Source organism: Pseudophryne corroboree, chromosome 9 (genome assembly GCF_028390025.1).
Source record: "Pseudophryne corroboree isolate aPseCor3 chromosome 9, aPseCor3.hap2, whole genome shotgun sequence".
Classification (NCBI taxonomy): domain Eukaryota; kingdom Metazoa; phylum Chordata; class Amphibia; order Anura; family Myobatrachidae; genus Pseudophryne; species Pseudophryne corroboree.
The window spans coordinates 390942205-390960646 of NC_086452.1; the positions used below are offsets into that span (position 1 = coordinate 390942205).

Here is an 18442-nt window from a genome sequence, read left to right on the forward strand (position 1 = left end):
GCCCTAACAGCGATAGCGATGCGCAGCCCCGCTCATCGCTATAGCTGGTGCTAGATTGGTCTGCATGCTGGCCAATCTAGCGGGTCGCTCACTTCACCCGCTGGGTGAAGTGAGCGCCCCCCCCCCCGTCTCCCCCCTGTCTCCCCCCCGCACGCTCAGCACACATCGCGCTGTGCTGAGCGGCAGGAGAGATGTGTGCTGAGCGGTTCGCTCAGCACACATCTCTCCTGGATCGGCCCGTCTATATGGGCCTTTAGATATAACAACCACAAGTAATGGCAGGGCAGCCATCATGGTGGGGGGGGGGGGGGGGGGGTCTGCGGGGACTGGAGTCCCGGGCCCTTATAGAGAGGGGGGCCCACCCCTGGCTCCTACTGCCAATGCCTGGAGAGCTGTACCAGCATTACCAGCATTAGGGACTTTGGGATTAGGTGCATCATGGGGGGGGGGGGGGGGGGGGGGGTCTGCGGGGACTGGAGTCCCGGGCCCTTATAGAGAGGGGGGCCCACCCCTGGCTCCTACTGCCAATGCCTGGAGAGCTGTACCAGCATTACCAGCATTAGGGACTTTGGGATTAGGTGCATTTTAGAATATATTTTGTTTTTGTTACGCGTTTTTACAATAATTCTCTCACCTCACCTGTTCTAAGGAAAAGGATGTTTTCAAATTAATTGGGGACAGATATTAGTAGATTGCTTGCATGCTATGACTAAAAGCTTGTTGGCTCAAAATGTCCTAAGTAGTACTGCTGGTTTCCCTGCCTATGATGAATTTTTTTATTGCATCAATAAAGTTGCAGTTTTAAAACTTTATGGAGCCACTGCTTCTCATTACCAAAGGAGGGTATTAGCCAGGTCTTAGAGTAGTTGATCATCTATAATTCGGACCTTCATAAAAGTCGTAATAGTTATGTCTAGACCTGGGTCTCCTGACAAAATCAGCTGTGAAAGTCGCTTGAAAAGTTTAACAACACACAAATAACAATGACGCAACAATATTGTATTAAAGATTTTTTTTAAAAATACAATATTGACATTTATGGTACTCTCAGTATATACTTTATGTATTCTGTATATATGAGTACATGGATGCTGAAGTGCTGGCCATACTGATTAGATAGATAAACATAAATAACATTTAAAACATTCTGTCTATCTTATGAGTAAAAAGTGCAACTTCTGTTATTTGCCATTGTCAATCTTAGTGGGGACACTGCAAATTAACAAACGCCTTATACAACTCAAAGGTCATGTGTGTAAATCTGCCATCAGCAGGTGCAACTTGCATTGGTTAATTAGATAAACATGGGCAAATTTAGTAAACACTACAATCGAATCTCTATACATGATCCAAATAAATCCTATTAGGATGACTACCTTAATTATTTGATGCAGCGCACATTTCCACTGAAATATGCATGGTGTTCTAGCGATTCCGCAGGATTCTTGAACCAGAATAGTGGTGGTCATTCCGAGTTGTTCGCTCGTTGCTGTTTTTCGCAACGCAACGATTAGGTGGAAAATGCACATGCGCATGGTACGCAGCGCGCATGCGTTAAGAAATTTAACACAAAACTTTGGAGGTTTACACAAGCTCGAGTGACGTTTTTTCAACGCTCGAGTGATAGTAGTGTGATTGACAGGAAGTGGGTGTTTCTGGGCGGAAACTGGCCATTTTCAGGGAGTGTGCTAAAAAACGCAGGCATGCCAGGGAAAAACGCAGGAGTGGTTGGAGAAACGGGGGAGTGGCTGGCCAAACGCAGGGCGTGTTTGTGACGTCAAACCAGGAACTAAACGGACTGAGGTGATTGCACAGATTGGAGGCTCATGATTGTGGCTACATATAATATAGCTCATCTCAAGGAGTAAAATGCGTTATTTGTAAGAAAACAAAAAGGTGGGGAGGCGAAGTGCAATTGTCACCTTTTTTCTCAAGTAAGATCACATTCCGTATAAGCAAGGCACACACATATCTCCTATATAATAGCCCAGATCTGTGATTTTGTGATTCATTTGCTAACGCTGGGCGGAGTCACAGCAGTGGGCGGAGTTAGTCAAATGAGTCACAGATCTGGCCAAATCTATAGGACACTAGGAGCAGCTGCAGAAGCAGATAGTATGGACATGGCACAGGCAGAGGTGCATACCTCCCAGCTTCTTCAGGAGACACACACACACACACACACACACACACACACACACACACACACACGGCGAAAAGGGGGCGTGGCTTCACGGGAGGGCCCCGTTTTCGTCAGTGAGGGGGCATGCCCAGCGCTCTGTGAGCTGCTGGCATGCCCCCAGGGGCTGATTATGATTCCGGGGGGCCAGGGCACTTGAGACAGGGGAGCCCTCTCTCATTGCTGTGCCTGCTGTGGGTTGGGGGCGTGGCCTAATCGCGGCCCGCGAGGCCACGCCCCCTTATGCAAATTCCGGGGGTTTTTTTGTTTTGTTTTTTAAATGGGATTTTGGCCCCTCAGCTAGGGCTAAATCCAGAGGAGGTGGTCGCTCCCCCTACACACCCGCACAGGCAGAAGAAAGCAGGGAGACTGCTGCCTCCCTGCAACACCACAGACCTGCCAATACGCAGCAGCGTGTGCCGACTGTAGCACAATGTTGTTGCTGGCAGGGCGGGGAGCTTCTGAGCTGGGACAGAGCTACTCCAGCCGGGGGGGCCCCTAAAACTGTGGGGCCAATGGTACGTACCGCCTGCCCCCCCCCTTAATCCAGCTCTGCTGCTGGAACCCCCCCTTAATCCGTACCCCCTGATGCCCCCTCTCCCTCTGTCTCCACTATTCACCGCTGCTCTGCTAAGCAGAACAGCGAGTACAGGAGCTTTCCAACTGCCCCCCCCCCCACCGTGGGACACTGCGATCCGCGGGTGGGACAGCGGGACAGACCCAAAAAAAATGGGACTGTCCCGCGAAAATTGGGACATTTGGGAGGTATGGGGGTGTGTGAGGGCCATACTTGACCCCCACATCAGCATACTCAGCAGGGTCTCTCTGGTGCGGAGGAGCGTCACTTTCTGGTACACTCCACGCTTCTTAGCTGTAGTTTTGTGGGTCACCAGCCGCTGTGCACTTTCCGTACTGCCTCTGTTATCTCCAGCCCCGGCAACCCCACCGCTAGCTGCAGCGCTGCCACCCGCAGTGAGGTGCGCCCAGCTCCTTCACACACTTTAGCCGGCGGGTAGCGCTGCAGAAGTCCGCGCTGCTTGCAGGCTCTGACCCCCTCCTCCCTCCAGCAGCAGCGTCTCCTGGGAGCTAACCAGTCACTCCCAGTCTCCCCTTACCACAGTGCCTGGCAGCTGCGCGAGGTCTGCGGTGTGTGACTGAGGAGGGGGGGAGTGATGCGGACGGGCAGAGGAAGCAGGACTACAGCCTAAGAGAGTCAGCCATGCCAAGTCTCCACCAGCAGCAGATCCCAACAGGTTGGAGTGGAACAGCAGCAGCCAGCAGCAGTGACTCCGGTAAGACACATCTGTCTGTCACCACTGTTCTGTCCCTAATACCAATCTCTCCCATGCCCTGTGTTCTGTCATGTCCCTGTCACCCCTGGCCTTGACCTGCCACCCTTATCCTGGCCCTTTCACCCTTATCCTGGCCCTGTCACCCTTATGCTGGCCCTGCTACCCCTATCCTGGCCCTGTCACCCCTGTGCTTGCCCTGTCAACCCTATTCTGGCCCTGTCACCCCTGTCCTGGTCCTGCCGCCCCTACACTGACCCTGTCACCCCTATCCTGTCCCTGTCATTTCTGTCCTGGCCCCGTCGCCCGTGTCCTGGCCCCGTCACCCCTGTCCTGGCCCCCGCATCTGCAGACACCCTCCTCCATCCGCGGTCCCCCCATCACCCACCCCTCCCCCACCAATGGCACCCCCGCACCTGCCCCTCCACCACCTGCAGCACCTCCGGACCTCCTTCCCCATCCGCCGCAACACCCGTACCTGCCCCTCCCCTATCCATGGCGCCTGCGGACCCCTACCCCACCAGCGGCACTCCCGCCCCTTCCCATCCCACAGCACCTCCGGAACCCTTCACCCATCTGCAACATCCCCACACCTGCCCCTCCCCCACCCATGGCACCCCTGCCCCTCCCCCACCTGCAGTGCCTCCGGACCCCTACCCCATCTGCATCCCCCACTCCTCTGCCCCTCCCCCACCCGCAGCACCTCCCAACCCTTCCCCATCCGGGCCCCACCCCCACTTCCGCCCCCCCCTCCATCCGCAGCATCTACAGACACCATCCGCAGTACCCCCCTCACCCGCTACATTCTGTACATTGTGGCCTGCAGGTGCTGTTCACGCCGTCGCAAGGGGCTGCGCCTCCTTCACCATCGCACACCCTTTCATTGTGCAATATTTAACCACTAACAAAGGAATGCAGGTGATACTCCACATAACACAAATATTGAACCCCAGAAAGGCATGCAAGGGTTAAGGGGGCGTAGCCCCTTGCGACGGTGTGAAGAGCGCCCGTAGGGCGCGATGAAGCACCTAGTGTATAAATAAATGCCAGACATGACTACTGGTCTCTAACTATCGCCCTATCTCCCTTCTAAACACAGAACTAAAACGTTTCGCAAAAATATTGTCCTTGCGTCTTAAACCACTCCTCCCATTTCTCATACACCCCGACCAAGTCGGATTTGTACCTTCTCGTCAAGCTCTGGATAACACCAGGCGTACTATTACCCTAGTTCATCATGCTAACGTGAATAAGCTCTCCTCAATACTATTGGCTTTAGATTCGGAAAAAGCCTTTGATAGAATCTCATGAACATTTCTTTGTAGCTTTGGTCTCCAAGGTGCATTCCTCCATGCTATTATAGCACTTTATCACAACCCCTCCACATCGGTCCTCACAAATGGCATCCTTTCGGACTCTTTTCCCATCACTAACGGCACACGCCAAGGCTGCCCCCTATCACCTCTCATATTTGCCTTAATAATAGAACCCCTCGCCTGTCGTATTCGCCTTAACCCAGACATTTTGGGCTTCACCATCAAGGACTCCCAATACAAACTCTCCCTTTTTGCTGACGACGTTCTTCTCACATTTACTAATCCGATAATCTCTCTGCCTAATCTATTCAAGGAACTAACCTTATATGGGGACCTCTCCGGTTATAGAATAATGAGAAATCCGAAGCCCTCCCCTTACACATCTCAACGGACACATTGACTCTGCTCAAAACCAATTTTTATTTCACTTGGCGTCACAGCTCCATTAACTATTTAGGTATCCATATTACTAAATCGTACCATTCCTTATTCGAGGCGAACTATACCCCCTTATTTAAAGAAATATCTCAGGGCATTCTATCTTGGCGTAAACACTATTTCTTGGGTAGGCAGGATCAATGCTATTAAAATGAATGTTCTCCCCAAATTATTGTACCTTTTCCAGACCCTTCCTATCCCTGTTCCCTCCCCGTACTCTGAAAACCCTACAGACTCCATTCGGTAAATTCATATGGAACGATAAAAAGCCTAGGTTACGCAGGGAAACTCTTCAGAAAAGCTCCATATGTGGTGGCTTGGGCCTTCCCTCTATTACAAGATACTACCACGCCACGGTTCCGAGTCACTTAGTCGCTTGGCACTCTCCTCGTTGTTGGAAACGGTGGGTGGACCTGGAAAGCGACCTGGCCCAGGATGATTCTATTTCTAACCTCCCGTGGCTTCTTAGAATTCACTGGCCTATAAACATCAAGTCTATTCCTACAATATCTCTCACATTGTCAGTCTGGGACTCATAACACAATAAGCTATCTCTCTATACATCCCCCTCCCCTCTAACCCCTATCTGGAATAATCCTTCCTTCCTCCCGGGTCATTTCCCTCATATGGCTTGTATTTGGTCCAGCGCAGGTATCACTTGTCTACATCACCTACTCCACAATAACACACCCTACTCCTTTGCAGACCTTCAAGCAAAACACTCTATCCCCACGTCCTCGTTCTACCAATACCTCCATATCTGAAACTTTGCTTTGTCTGCTATGAGAAAAACGCCTCTTTCTACTCTTCCGACCCCAATGGAACGTCTCTGTATTCATCGCTCTATGGATCGAGGCATTATCTCTACATTATATCAAACTATCTTGACACCCGTCTCCCCATCTTGTGCCTCGCATGAAACCGCCTGGGAAACGGATCAGGGACCCACCTTGAAGTTGAAGAATGGGATGAGATACGTTTGAATATTTCTAAGTGCTCAATCAGCGTATCCGTTAAAGAAAACTCATACACGGTATATACACGGTGGTATCTTGTTCCAGACCGCCTACACCAAATGTATCCTAACACGCCCAACCTTTGCTGGCGCCAATGTGGTCAAATTGGATCATACTTTCATATCTGGTGGAGTTGTCCCAAGATTGCGCCCTTTTGGACCTTGGTCCAAACTTTGATTAAATCAGATATTCCCTCTTGCCCCTCACTTTCACCCAAGGTGCTTCTTTTGTGTGATCCAGCCTGTCAACTATCTAGATCCGAAAACAAACTGGTACTTCATATCTCTTGTGCTGCTAAACTTCAAATTGCTAAATCTTGGAAAAAAAATCTCTCCTCCCACGCGTCAGGAACTTGTGAGCCGTATTTGGTTTGTGGCAAAGATGGAACATCTTTCCTCTATGCTGAACAACACCGTGGATAAATTTCATGATATATGGAAACACTGGTACTCTGAATACCAAATGAATTTACCAGGCCCCCCATTAATGCCTCATCGGTCCCTTTCTTGCCCTCTCCCCCTCCACACCCGGCTCACTCTCTCCTCTATGCTCTTTTCTCTTCTATTTCCTTTTCTCTCTTCCTGTTTTACTCCCCTACTCCTCCCTCATTTACTTCCTTCCCTACGTTTTTTTTCTTTTCTTAAGCTATTCCAGGTGTTCCACTGGTTGGCCCTGGCAAGTAATTTTTTTCCTATCCCCTCTTTTCTCTTCTTCTCTTTTTGTTTTATGTATGGAACTCTATTACTAATTATTTAATACGTATGATTCTCATACACCCACAATTTACTTTATAAATGTTTGATTTTATTTAGATTTCAGAGCTTCATGTAAGGAATATTTTTTTTTTTTTAATTCTCTCACGCTCTACTCTGATCGCGTTCATGTTTCTTATATGTTATTATCGATTGTTCTATCAAAAAATTTATGATAAAAAAAAAAAAAATGCCAGACATGCATATGCATTGTATATACAATTCATGCCGTAAAACAATCTACAAATCACAGTGTCCACTAAATAAGCAATTAAAAGGGTCTGCAGTGCCAGCTGCTGGGCACAATGGGTACTACAGAAGCAGTGCTACTCTGCTGTAGACTCATCTTTTGGGGGGCAAGTATATAATGGACTGACAACTTATCAGTGTATGAAAACAGTAAGTCCCTATAATGCTATAAGAAATGTTCACAATTTCTCTTCAGCTGCCTAACCAATAAACCATGTTAGGAACCACAAAGTGGAATGTTTAGAATAATAGGTTGCTCCATGTGATTCCTTCCTGATCAGAAACAAGTTTCCCATCAAGTTATTTTTTTTGTTTTTTAACAAAGTTGACACCAATGTAACTTAGGGCCTAATTCAGACCTGATTGCAGAAGCAAAATGGTTCTCTAATGGGCAAAACCATGTGCAGAGAGAGTTATGGGCCCTACACATTTAAAGATCCGCCTCCAAGCTGCCAGACGGCGGATACGGCCGACGGGTGACCCGGCGGCGGAGGGGCAGTGAAGTTACTTCACTCCCCCCGTCACACGGCTCCATAGAACTGCAGGCAAATATGGACGAGATCGTCCATATTGGCCTTCATGCACAGCCAACGGGGCACCAGCGATGAACGAGCGCGGGGCCGCACATCGTTCATCGCTGGTGCCTCCACACTCAAAGATATGAACGGTATCTTGTTCATTAATGAACGAGATCATTCATATCTTTGACGATTATCGGCCAGTGTGTAGGGCCTATTAGATTTGGGTGGGGTGTGTTCAAACTGAAATCTAAACTGCAGTGTAAAAATAAAGCAGACAGTATTTACCCTGCACAGAAACAGAATAACCCACCCAAATCTAACTCTCTCTGCACATGTTACATATGCCCCCCCTGAAGTGCACATGATTTTGCCCATTAGAGAACAATTTTGCTGCTGCGATCAGATCTGAATTAGGCCCTTAATACATTATTGCAATCAATAGTGTAACCTCAACAAAACATTGGCATTTTTGGCTGTGCAGGACACAAGCACCTGATGAGTATGGTTTACTGCAGTGATCTGGCTACTTTATGACCAGCATTCATTTCCTGTGGCTCAGATGTGCGGACATGTTGTAATGGCACTAGATTGTCATAAGACAAAGGGTGATAAGAAAACCAAATCACAGGCATAGGAGATGAGCTGCAAACAGGCTTTTGCAATCTTTGTAAAAGCTCAATTGTGCGGCACCCACAAAACCATATTTCCCAGGACAGTCCTGGTACAATGCATTATCTCACATACTGTAGCTTAGAGTCCTTCAACTTGGACTCCCGATTCATCTGCATAAACACCATTACCATTTTCTTGCAATTTGCAGGCAAAACAAGGGATATTATATCAGACTGAGAAAACTGTTACATGGGGCAAACTGTAAATAGGGGTCCGGGACACAAGCATAGAACCAATCACAGACCAAGGACCACCATGTAGACCCCTGGAAAAGCTAATGCTTCTCAACACTGAGCTAGAATAATTGTTTGAATGTAAATACAATTAAATAGTTGTTGGAGTACTATAAAAAGGCATGAGTACGAAGCGCATTGCCAATGTAAAAGAGCTCACCCTTCTTCCAGCCTCATTGTTGTGCAGATTCATCAGAGTCCTGGCACTGTCATATGATCCTTTTTGGTAGATTTTTTCTCGTTCCCTGGCATCCACAAATTCCTTGGCAAATCTGTAGCCATAATCTAGATTATCCCCGCAGCCACCCCACAACCAGTCCCGGGGTAGATCCTTAGGCCGTGCTGCCCGGCTGCAGCCGCAGGTTGAGAGCTCCCCCTCTCTGCACGCTCGGCTCACTGCATTCACTACTCCTGCAGCGCTGATTGCATAAGTGAATGCAGTCTCTCTGCTCCCTGAAACAACACAATAGAAATTACTGTAAACATCTATTATGTATATATAAAACAGAGCATTGTCAAATCTGTATTACATATACCCATATATATATATACACATATATATATATATATATATATATATATATACACACATACATACATACATACATACATACATACAATCATGCATATTGATTTAACTCCACTCTCTACATTCTCAAATTACACCCGAATGGGTACCTATTTCGACTACAGGATGAACTGGTCTAGCAAATTTATCTGTTAATCAGAACTGGAGAATGTTCATGGGGGTGGAAGTGATTTGGGTCTTTCTCAAGACTTTCTTCCCACACCAGTACCCATTAAATGAAAACAAGATGATTTGAGAAGTTACATGTGCAGAGGGTTACAATAACTGCACTTAGTCGACTTTCCAAAATAAATGTCAGGTAGAAATAATAACACAAGATCCTTAAAACTGATATCTTTTTTTTCTGTTCCTTCCTATCAAACTTTGTGCCATCTTATTCTTACATCAAAATAGAATCATCTCTGTTTTTATCTTTAGAGGTCTTTAAAAAGGTACTGAAATGGAGATTTTCAACCGAGAGCCCGCAGAAGGTTTATATTAAATTAAGAAACAAGTTCTATTCACTTTGTGTAATGCGAGTGTTCTTTCAATATGAATGCCATATTGTCCACAGTCCCATATAAATGCCATAGGCCATCTGAAATCCAAGGAAATAGCCAAGATTTGGCTAGGAATATAAACTTTTTACTGATGTGGTCGCATAGCACTTATTTGGGCATGAGGGAGACCGGGGTGCAGTACAACCCACAAATTTAAAAATGTAAACAATTGTGCAGATAGTGTTGTGAACTGCGGTATCTAGGGGGTTTAAACTTTAGACACAACATGGGGAATTACTTGAAACAGACAAAAACACTTCAAGGATTTTATTTTTATTTTTTATTTCTTGCAAGTGCAAGTAGGATTATTGAACTGGTCATTAAATCACACATATAAAGTAGCTATATGCTACATGAAATTTTTAAAGAGCACCTTAAACAGGAAGTGAGAGCAGCATGTTTCACAAAATAATATAACGTGAAATCATACTTACAATTGAAAAAGAAAAATAACACTTAAGTGGTAATCGTGAAATGTGCACTACGGCCACTTGGGTCCTAGACATGGCCTTTGTCAAGCAATACATGATATTATTTATACACTCATGCACACAGTTTGGATAGGAAAATATTCAATGTAAAATCTTTGATAATTGTATGAGACATGTGGAGACATATTGATATATGGAATTACCAAAAACTTCTGCAAAGTGCCTACAAAAGCACATTAATTCTGTAATGCATATCATCTTTAAAGCGCAGCAATTTTACATTTCAGCTAATTTCCCAGAAATAAAATCAAGCATCTGGCTCGCTCTCTCCCCTCCCCAGTTTATGAAACTTAAATATAGTCTGAAAATGAGTCCAGCGTCTTATAGTGGATGAATAGCCACTTCACTATCCCAGTCTGAGCCACCGCCTCCAAATACCTATTAAATCCTCTTAGCACAGCATTTAGCTTAAGTGGCTAATTGCCCTTAGAAATTACTTCTTGTTTAAAAAATAGGTTTATGCAAAGATATTAGTGATTTTTTTTATTTTATTTTTTTACATAAGGAAAAAAAGTTTGGAGTGTTCAACACCAGACAATCCCCAAGGATTGCGACTGTCGCAACCTGCAGGGAGTCTCTTCTTAGATCAACCCAACCGCAGATTTTCAAAAAAATGACTTTAAACCAAGAGCAAACAAGACAGTAGAAAGCTGAGAAAAGACCTGAGTGCGGATCAAAGTCTCACACACTGACAGGAAGCACAAGTCACTCTCCCTGTAAAAATCCCAGGTGTGAAAAACAAGATAATACAGCAAAGGAGCCTCCTTCCCATAATAAGGTCATTAAAACAAGGGCTTGTGTTCTCAAGCAGAGACCTCGCATTTCCAGAGCAGGTTCACCAGCAGTAATACTTCACACATAACAATTATATTTCTTAACAAAATAAATGCAATGTAAGCCACCTACCATTTCAACATATGTAACGATACATATATAATACATGACACTAGATATCCAATTTTAAAATTCTGCTGTACAACAGAAATGGCAAAAAAGATTTGATAACCAGCATAAATATAATCAGTAGACCTTCCAAGTATCTAAGGTTGTAGCACAACTACAAACCCATGCTTTGGGTATGCTGGGAAATGTAGTTCCACAGTAGCTATGCAATAATAGAATTTAAAGAAAAATAAAATAGTACAAAGTGTCAGGTTTAAAGAATCACAATATATTTTCAATTACTAATATTCAATTCATCAATACATTATAATAAATCTCCAATTTTTTACAAAAAAAAATTGTACTAGTTGGAAGGTTATAAAAGGAGTCCTTACCGATCTGCATAACTCTACCAAACACTGAAGTGTTGTCCACTGTGCTGCAGTTCCACCTCCTGTGCCTGAACTGGTACTGGCATTCCTTGATCCCAGTCTTTGCTCCCTCCCCGATATATTGCATGTGGTCCTGATAGAGCTGACACAGCTTCTTCTGCCCCTGAGAGAGCCCGGAGAGCTGGCTGCAGAGGGGCTGCGCCCCAATAATGTACACCTCTGGGAGCTGGACAGGGTTCATTGCCAGTGACCTGCACAAAAGTACCATAGGGTGTCATCCACTATCTAATACACAGTGACCAATACCTCACTGCATTGTGTATTATGGCAATTTAAAGATTGATAGGATTTGAAAACGAATCCGTAATTGAATAGCTTTAACCAGTATAAGCATAATAATGTCTAGCCAGTCTATGCTGCAATATCGCGTGTAAAGTAACAATTGTAACCATAGACATTGTATCACAGGGAGGAACGTTCAGATAAATATGTAAAGTTACTTTTTAAACAAAATAACAAGTGCTCTATAAAGGAGCAAGCAGAGACTGTGAGAAACATGAAGTTGTCTGGACAGAAATCGCATCTAGTTTTTGTTTGTTTGTTTGTTTGTTTGTTTGTTTTAAACGCAGAAACTTTTTGCTCACCACCATGAACTTGCGTCCACCATCACATGAGAGATACAGGACAGGGCAAGGAGGAGAACCAGAAGATAGTTGGAAATCATCGCTCTCCCGGTTACCCCAAAACCTCCTGATGTAATTAAGAGTCCAAAGGATTTCTGGAAAAATAAGAGGCACATTAAAAAAAGTAAAACAAATAAATACAAATTCGTAGAATCAGTAAACAAGAATATTCTTGAAAATGGAAAAACATTTACATTATAAAACAGGGTCCTACCGATACTGGTGAAATATATAATTTTATATATATATATATATATATATATATATATATATATATATATATATATATATATATAGAGAGAGAGAGAGAGAGAGAGAGAGAGAGAGAGAGAGAGAGAGAGAGAGAGAGAGAGAGAAATATAGAAATATATATATAGAAATATATATATAGAAATGTAAATAGAACAAAGGTCAAAAGAGGAACAAAGTGCATTTGGATTACCAGAGAGAATTAGTGATGGTACAGTAGAGGGAAGAGACTGATGTGATAAATATCCAGCAGTTATAGAGCAGACATGAGTGGATGGAGTTATATCACTATAGTGGCGTGTCTTACAGCGACCCCCCCCCCCCCCCCCCCCCCTCCCTTCCTCAGTGTCCTGCGCTAACTAGGATGACTCCGCTGAATGAGGATCTCTGTGTTGCAGGCTCTGCCCGCTGCTGCTGCTGCTGCTGCTATAATTTATGTGTGCTAATAGGTTTTCAAAGGAAGTCCCAAGACCTGAAACAAAAAGTACTAACGAGTAACATTTGGATTAAGCAATACTCCCAGCTGCCAGTGTCAGCCCGCACATCTGGTACTCCATTTGAAATTCCCTGCTCTGCTAAATACATTTTTAGTTGATATATACCAAATAGATAATCCAAGAGGTGGACCATTCTTTTGGGGGTTTTTGTGTGTGTGTTTTGTTAAAGGCAACATTTTAACATACTGCAAACATTTACAGTATATTGTAAAACAAAGAAAGAAATACAGTCGAAGAGAAATAATAAATATTATATATATATATATATATATATATATATATATATATATATATATACACACACACACACATATATTATATATATATATATATATATATATATATATATATATATATATATAATATCAAACTTTCCTCGCTCTCCCAACAACCCAAAGCTGATTTCAGAGTAGACCTATTATAGACCAATACGTTATTATCTGCCCGGGAACGAAGGCCGGGTCTTCAGGTCCAAAATGATGGCGCATCTATTCGCCCCCGATTCCTCCATAAGGAACTGCAGCAACTCCTCATGCCGTTACTATACTGGGCCCATCACAGTCCATATCTTGTCTAGTCAGGGGAGTTATTTATTACCACTCTGGGGCTGCTAAACAACTCTGTTTACTCTGGGTTATAAATTCCCTGTCCACTCTTCTCCTCAGCCCTGTGTTTAATTCTCTGTATTGTGCAGTTGTAAATACAGCTTGCGAACACTAGGCACGATGCGGTGTATTAACAAACCATAACACACTCTTCCAGCGCCTGGTAATCGATTACATTCCAAATATTGTATCAGTCTGCCACATTATACATTGGTCTCTGCTGTATCAAGCGGTAACTCTAAAGTCATTATCATTATAAGGCTCTCCAGACACAAACGAGCCAGTAACCCACCACCCAGTACAGATTACACAATGGAAATAATATGGATATTAGTTAAATGCTTTATTTGAATCACATTTGAAAGACAAAAACATTTGAATGCAATTCATCGATTGCGATATTACACACATTCTATTTGTAAAAAGTACACTACATAAAAATTAACACTGTTCGACTGCTCTGCTTACCTTGTGGAATCACCACATTTAATTGAAGACTAATAAAAAAAAAAGTTCAAATGTTTTATTCTTCTATGGAAAGGTTTTATAAAAAAAAAAAACAGTTTGAGTATTAATGTCACAGCATTACCTCCCTTATAGCATGGACAAATAATTTATTTACTAACATTCTCATTATTTCTTCCAAACTAATTGTTCCCTGTGGACCAATGTAAAGCAATAGCATTTTTTTTCGGATTGGGACAATTTTGCTTTATCGTTTTTTTGTTTTAATTTTGTAATGAAGACTCCAGTTTAATGGTTATATTTTTCCTATAAAATTTAAAATTTTAAATAGGATCGTTTACTAATCTTCAAATACTAAATAGATAAAGGGACCGATTACAAAAATCAGTTCTAATTTTAGAATTGTTATTATGAAATGTATAGAATAGTGGAACCAACTCTTCGCAAATTCCACCGACCATTAAAATCAGAGTGTTTATTTGAAGCTAAAACTAATTTTTATATGTTTTCCCTGAACTCAATTAATAATTATTAAATAGGATGGTTGATCCAGAATGCGATCTTGCTACATGTAAACTATGAAGTGAAGATGATTGGGCAGGAAAGCATATTGCTTTTCTCGTCTCACTTTTATTACACGTTATGGTCGTGAATTTTATTATGGAAATGTTATATTTGCCAATTGAATGAAATATTATACTAGTAAGAAAATGTATATATGTAGTATAGATTCTGAGCTCTTCAACTTAAAACCCTGAATCTGTAAAACATTGTCTTTGTTAGTTGTCACCACAAGGGGGCTCTCCCAGTGCATTGTGGACTTTGCAACACAGGAGACAAGGTGCAATTAATTTCTGCTTGTTGGGGGAAGGGAGAGGAAAAAAGGGGTTGAGGCACTTGTCAAAGTAACGTACAGGAAATTTATGATTACAAGAAACCCGTCTGGACATACACAAATTTCTGGTGGCAGGCTCTATTAGTGAATTAATTAAATACATAAATTAAATATTTTTTTATTTGCATAACAATTTTCCCTTTAATAAAAAAAATGATCCTACAAAAAATGATAACGTAAAATATTTTTTGTGCGCACTTGATTTTTTTTTCTTTTAAAATGCGAGAGAGATCGATAATCGCACACATAGTTTGTACAGACAGATACATTGCGTAGCTTATTACAGAACCCAGATAATACAATTAATACACTATTATAGATATAGACCAGGGGCCCAGATGCTGGAGGAATGATCACATTCACAATGACACACTCGGGGGAGTGTTTGTGCACTAAACAGATTAGACATCAACTGAAAATCATTAACAAGTTCAACCAGACCTGAGGCTGTGTGTAGAAACACGAAGCCAAATACATTTCATCAGACCTTGAATTCTAGATCACGATAGTTGGGGAGCAGTACCAAAACCTTGTTGCATTATATCCTTCGCATAAACCCCGAGTATCCCCGTTACAGAAGGCTGACAGTCACTAGCGGGGACGTTTTATAAACTTCCAGATGGGTAGAAAAGTTTGTATTAGGAAACATACCATAAGGAATAAGCATAATTGAGATTTTGTATAACACTAATATTTTATTATATATTAGAATTAAAATATATCACTAATAACATTTGACCTGGATGGTTGCAGTAGTGGATACAATACTTTATTTTTAAACAATTTTATTAAAGATGCATAGAATTTACAATACTTAATCAAAACATTAATGGTTCTTTCCAATAGGGGGCAGCAAATGTCACAAATTTCTCAGATCTCACCTCTCATAATTTACCTTCCTACTTCATAAAGGAAGCCTAATTTTCAGAGTATATACTGTATTCGTGATGACTGAGTCACAGCCCCGACCACCTGCACTGGCCAGATCTTCTAGCCCAGTGGTTGCTGGATTATCCATAGAATGGTGTGAGAGCCCCTTGGTGGCAAATTGCATTAAACTCTGGTTCCTAAGGACTGTAATACTCAGTATATCAGTCATCTAGCTCCAATTCACATATTCTGTTGTATGCAGCCAGCTCTGTGCTAAGCCACACTGGAAGAGCAGCAGAGTACTGAGTTATGGGTGCAATAAAGCAGCCGGACCCCTCTGCTGTATTTGGCCTGTCTGGGAGGGAGGAGACCCCAGCTTAGAGTATAGGTGTAAAGTGGGACCATCTTGGAGTAATCTTCCATGTGTTCTCTGGGAACTAAGGACATTTGCAACAGTGCTCAGCTAGTACCTAACTTTCCCAGGGACTCTGCTGAACTCTGTAAGAAGCAAATGAAAAAATAAAAAAAACTTTACCTCAACAACCTCAATCACTTCTTAAAGTCTGGTAATTAGCACAGAATCTGGGTAAAGCTACAGTGCTGATGTTTTTTCCCCTGCAGTGTAGAGAATTTACAGGACAAGGGGGTTGGGGGGTGGAGAGTACTTTTGGGGGTTTCTCAAGTAATCCAGTTACCAACATTGCTTTGTTCATGGCTTTAAGGGTTGATACATGTGCTGTTACCAATTACATACAAAGGTCTGATTAGAGGAGAGAAAACCTGTCTCTCATCTCAGGTCCTGCATAAGCAAAACCTCAACCTCTCCCTCTCTCAAAAAGGAACACAGCATGTTTTAGTGCATCTAATCAGATGTAGGACTGAGAACAGAGAATATACAGGTTTCTCCACTCACTGGGAGAGTTTGAGAAGTTATGGAAATACCTCTCTCCGCCTCTATCCTGTGTTATAAGCCCCAGCAGTGATGTACCTGGCACTGGGGGAGGTAGGTTACTCTCTGGGAAGGGAGAATGATACACACACAATAGGTTTGGAGACTGTGCAGCCTGCACTCATACACTCACCTTCCCCATGTTATAGCTGCGGTGCGGGACAACTTGATAATCCGAGTGAGAATAAATCCAAAATGCAAGTGTGCGCCCCAGTTATTGGGAGACCCCGTAAATCAGGGGAGAGGGTCCGGGTGTAATCCCTGGGGAAGTGCAGCTCCAACAAGTGGTTAATTCGGGCTCCTTCTGGACTACAAGCGCTAGAGCCACCCTGTACCCCAATAGCAGATCCTGTGTGTACCCCTCTCCTGCCGGGGGGATGTTGCGCCAGCTGCTGGCAGTGAGAAAGGGGGCAGGTTTGGGAGGTGGGTATTCCGCACTGACAGTCCCAGACCCCGCAGAAGGCTTCCAGTAAATCCCCTGGAATAAGCGGTGAGCGCCCTCAGGTAGCACACAGCCTCTCCTGGCCCCACTCGGGTGTATGTCAGCGTGTGCGCTGCTCCCAGTCCATCACCCGGCACAGGGGCAGGGGGCTGCAATCGGGAGAGACAAGAACACAAGCCCGGATCAGATGAGAGAGACGGGACCCCAATCCAGGGGTGATTAGCGGGGCACACACTCCAGCAATGGTCAGGGGGCTGGCTATGATCCGTGCTTGGGAGATGGAGGAGCCCGGGTCCCGCTATGGATGATGCGCCCGGCACTGCTGCTGCTGCTGCTCCGGTTCCCTCTCTGCCTCCTGCTCTCACTACTGGCTACAGGCAGCGGCCAGAGCCGGGATAACTCAGGGTGTGCGCATGCGCAGTGCGGCGGCCTATGGCAGACAGGACAGGCTCTATTACTCCTTACATACGGTGCAGTCACTGGTACTACTCATCCTTACACTGCACTCACTGCCAATACTCATACACTGCACTCACTGCCAATACTCATACACTGCACTCACTGCCAATACTCATACAGTGCACCTCACTGCCAATACTCATACACTGCACTCACTGCCAATACTCATACAGTGCACTCACTGCCAATACTCATACAGTGCACTCACTGCTGCTAATATCCATCCATACAGTACACTCACTGCTGCTAATAACTATCCATGCAGTGCACTAACTGGTATTACTCATCCTACTTATCCTTACACTGTACTCACTGCCAATACTCATACAGTGCACTCACTGGTAGTACTCATCCTTACACTGCACTCACAATACTCACAGTGCACTCACTGTTGCTAATAACCATACAGTACACTCCCTGCTAATAACCATCCATCTATATAGTGCACTCACTGCTAATAACCATCCATTCATTTATACACTGCACTCACTGCCAATAACCAGCCATACATTTATACACTGCACTCACTGCCAATAACCAGCAATCCATTTATACACTGCACTCACTGCCAATAAACATTCATACTGTGCACTCACTGCTAATACCCATCCATCTATATACTACACTCACTGCTAATATTCATCCATACCGTGCAGTTACTGCACATCTGTATATAACGGAACATTTTGCTAACATGGGTTTGATAAGAGAAATGCCTGACAATAGAAAGTGTCATTTCTTTTGCCATCTAGTGTATAGGATGTGAGTGT

The 18442-nt window shown here is 43.8% G+C and overlaps 1 protein-coding gene across 2 annotated transcripts in view; it reads right to left on the reverse strand.

The window, feature by feature from the left end:
- Positions 1 to 17644, reverse strand: part of WNT5A (Wnt family member 5A) — a 33050-nt gene extending 15406 nt beyond the window's left edge. The window contains exons 1-4 of one of the 2 annotated variants that reach the window (XM_063940839.1): positions 16905 to 17644; positions 12203 to 12336; positions 11562 to 11809; positions 8826 to 9118 (exon numbers count right to left, since the gene is read on the reverse strand). In XM_063940839.1, coding sequence (XP_063796909.1) covers positions 8826 to 9118; positions 11562 to 11809; positions 12203 to 12336; positions 16905 to 16913 — 684 coding nt within the window. In that variant the 5' untranslated portion in view covers positions 16914 to 17644. Of the gene's footprint in view, positions 1 to 8825; positions 9119 to 11561; positions 11810 to 12202; positions 12337 to 12683; positions 12777 to 16904 lie in introns of those variants that run through there. The other variant, XM_063940840.1, reaches the window with a different exon arrangement.
- Between the last annotated feature and the right edge of the window lie 798 nt (positions 17645 to 18442).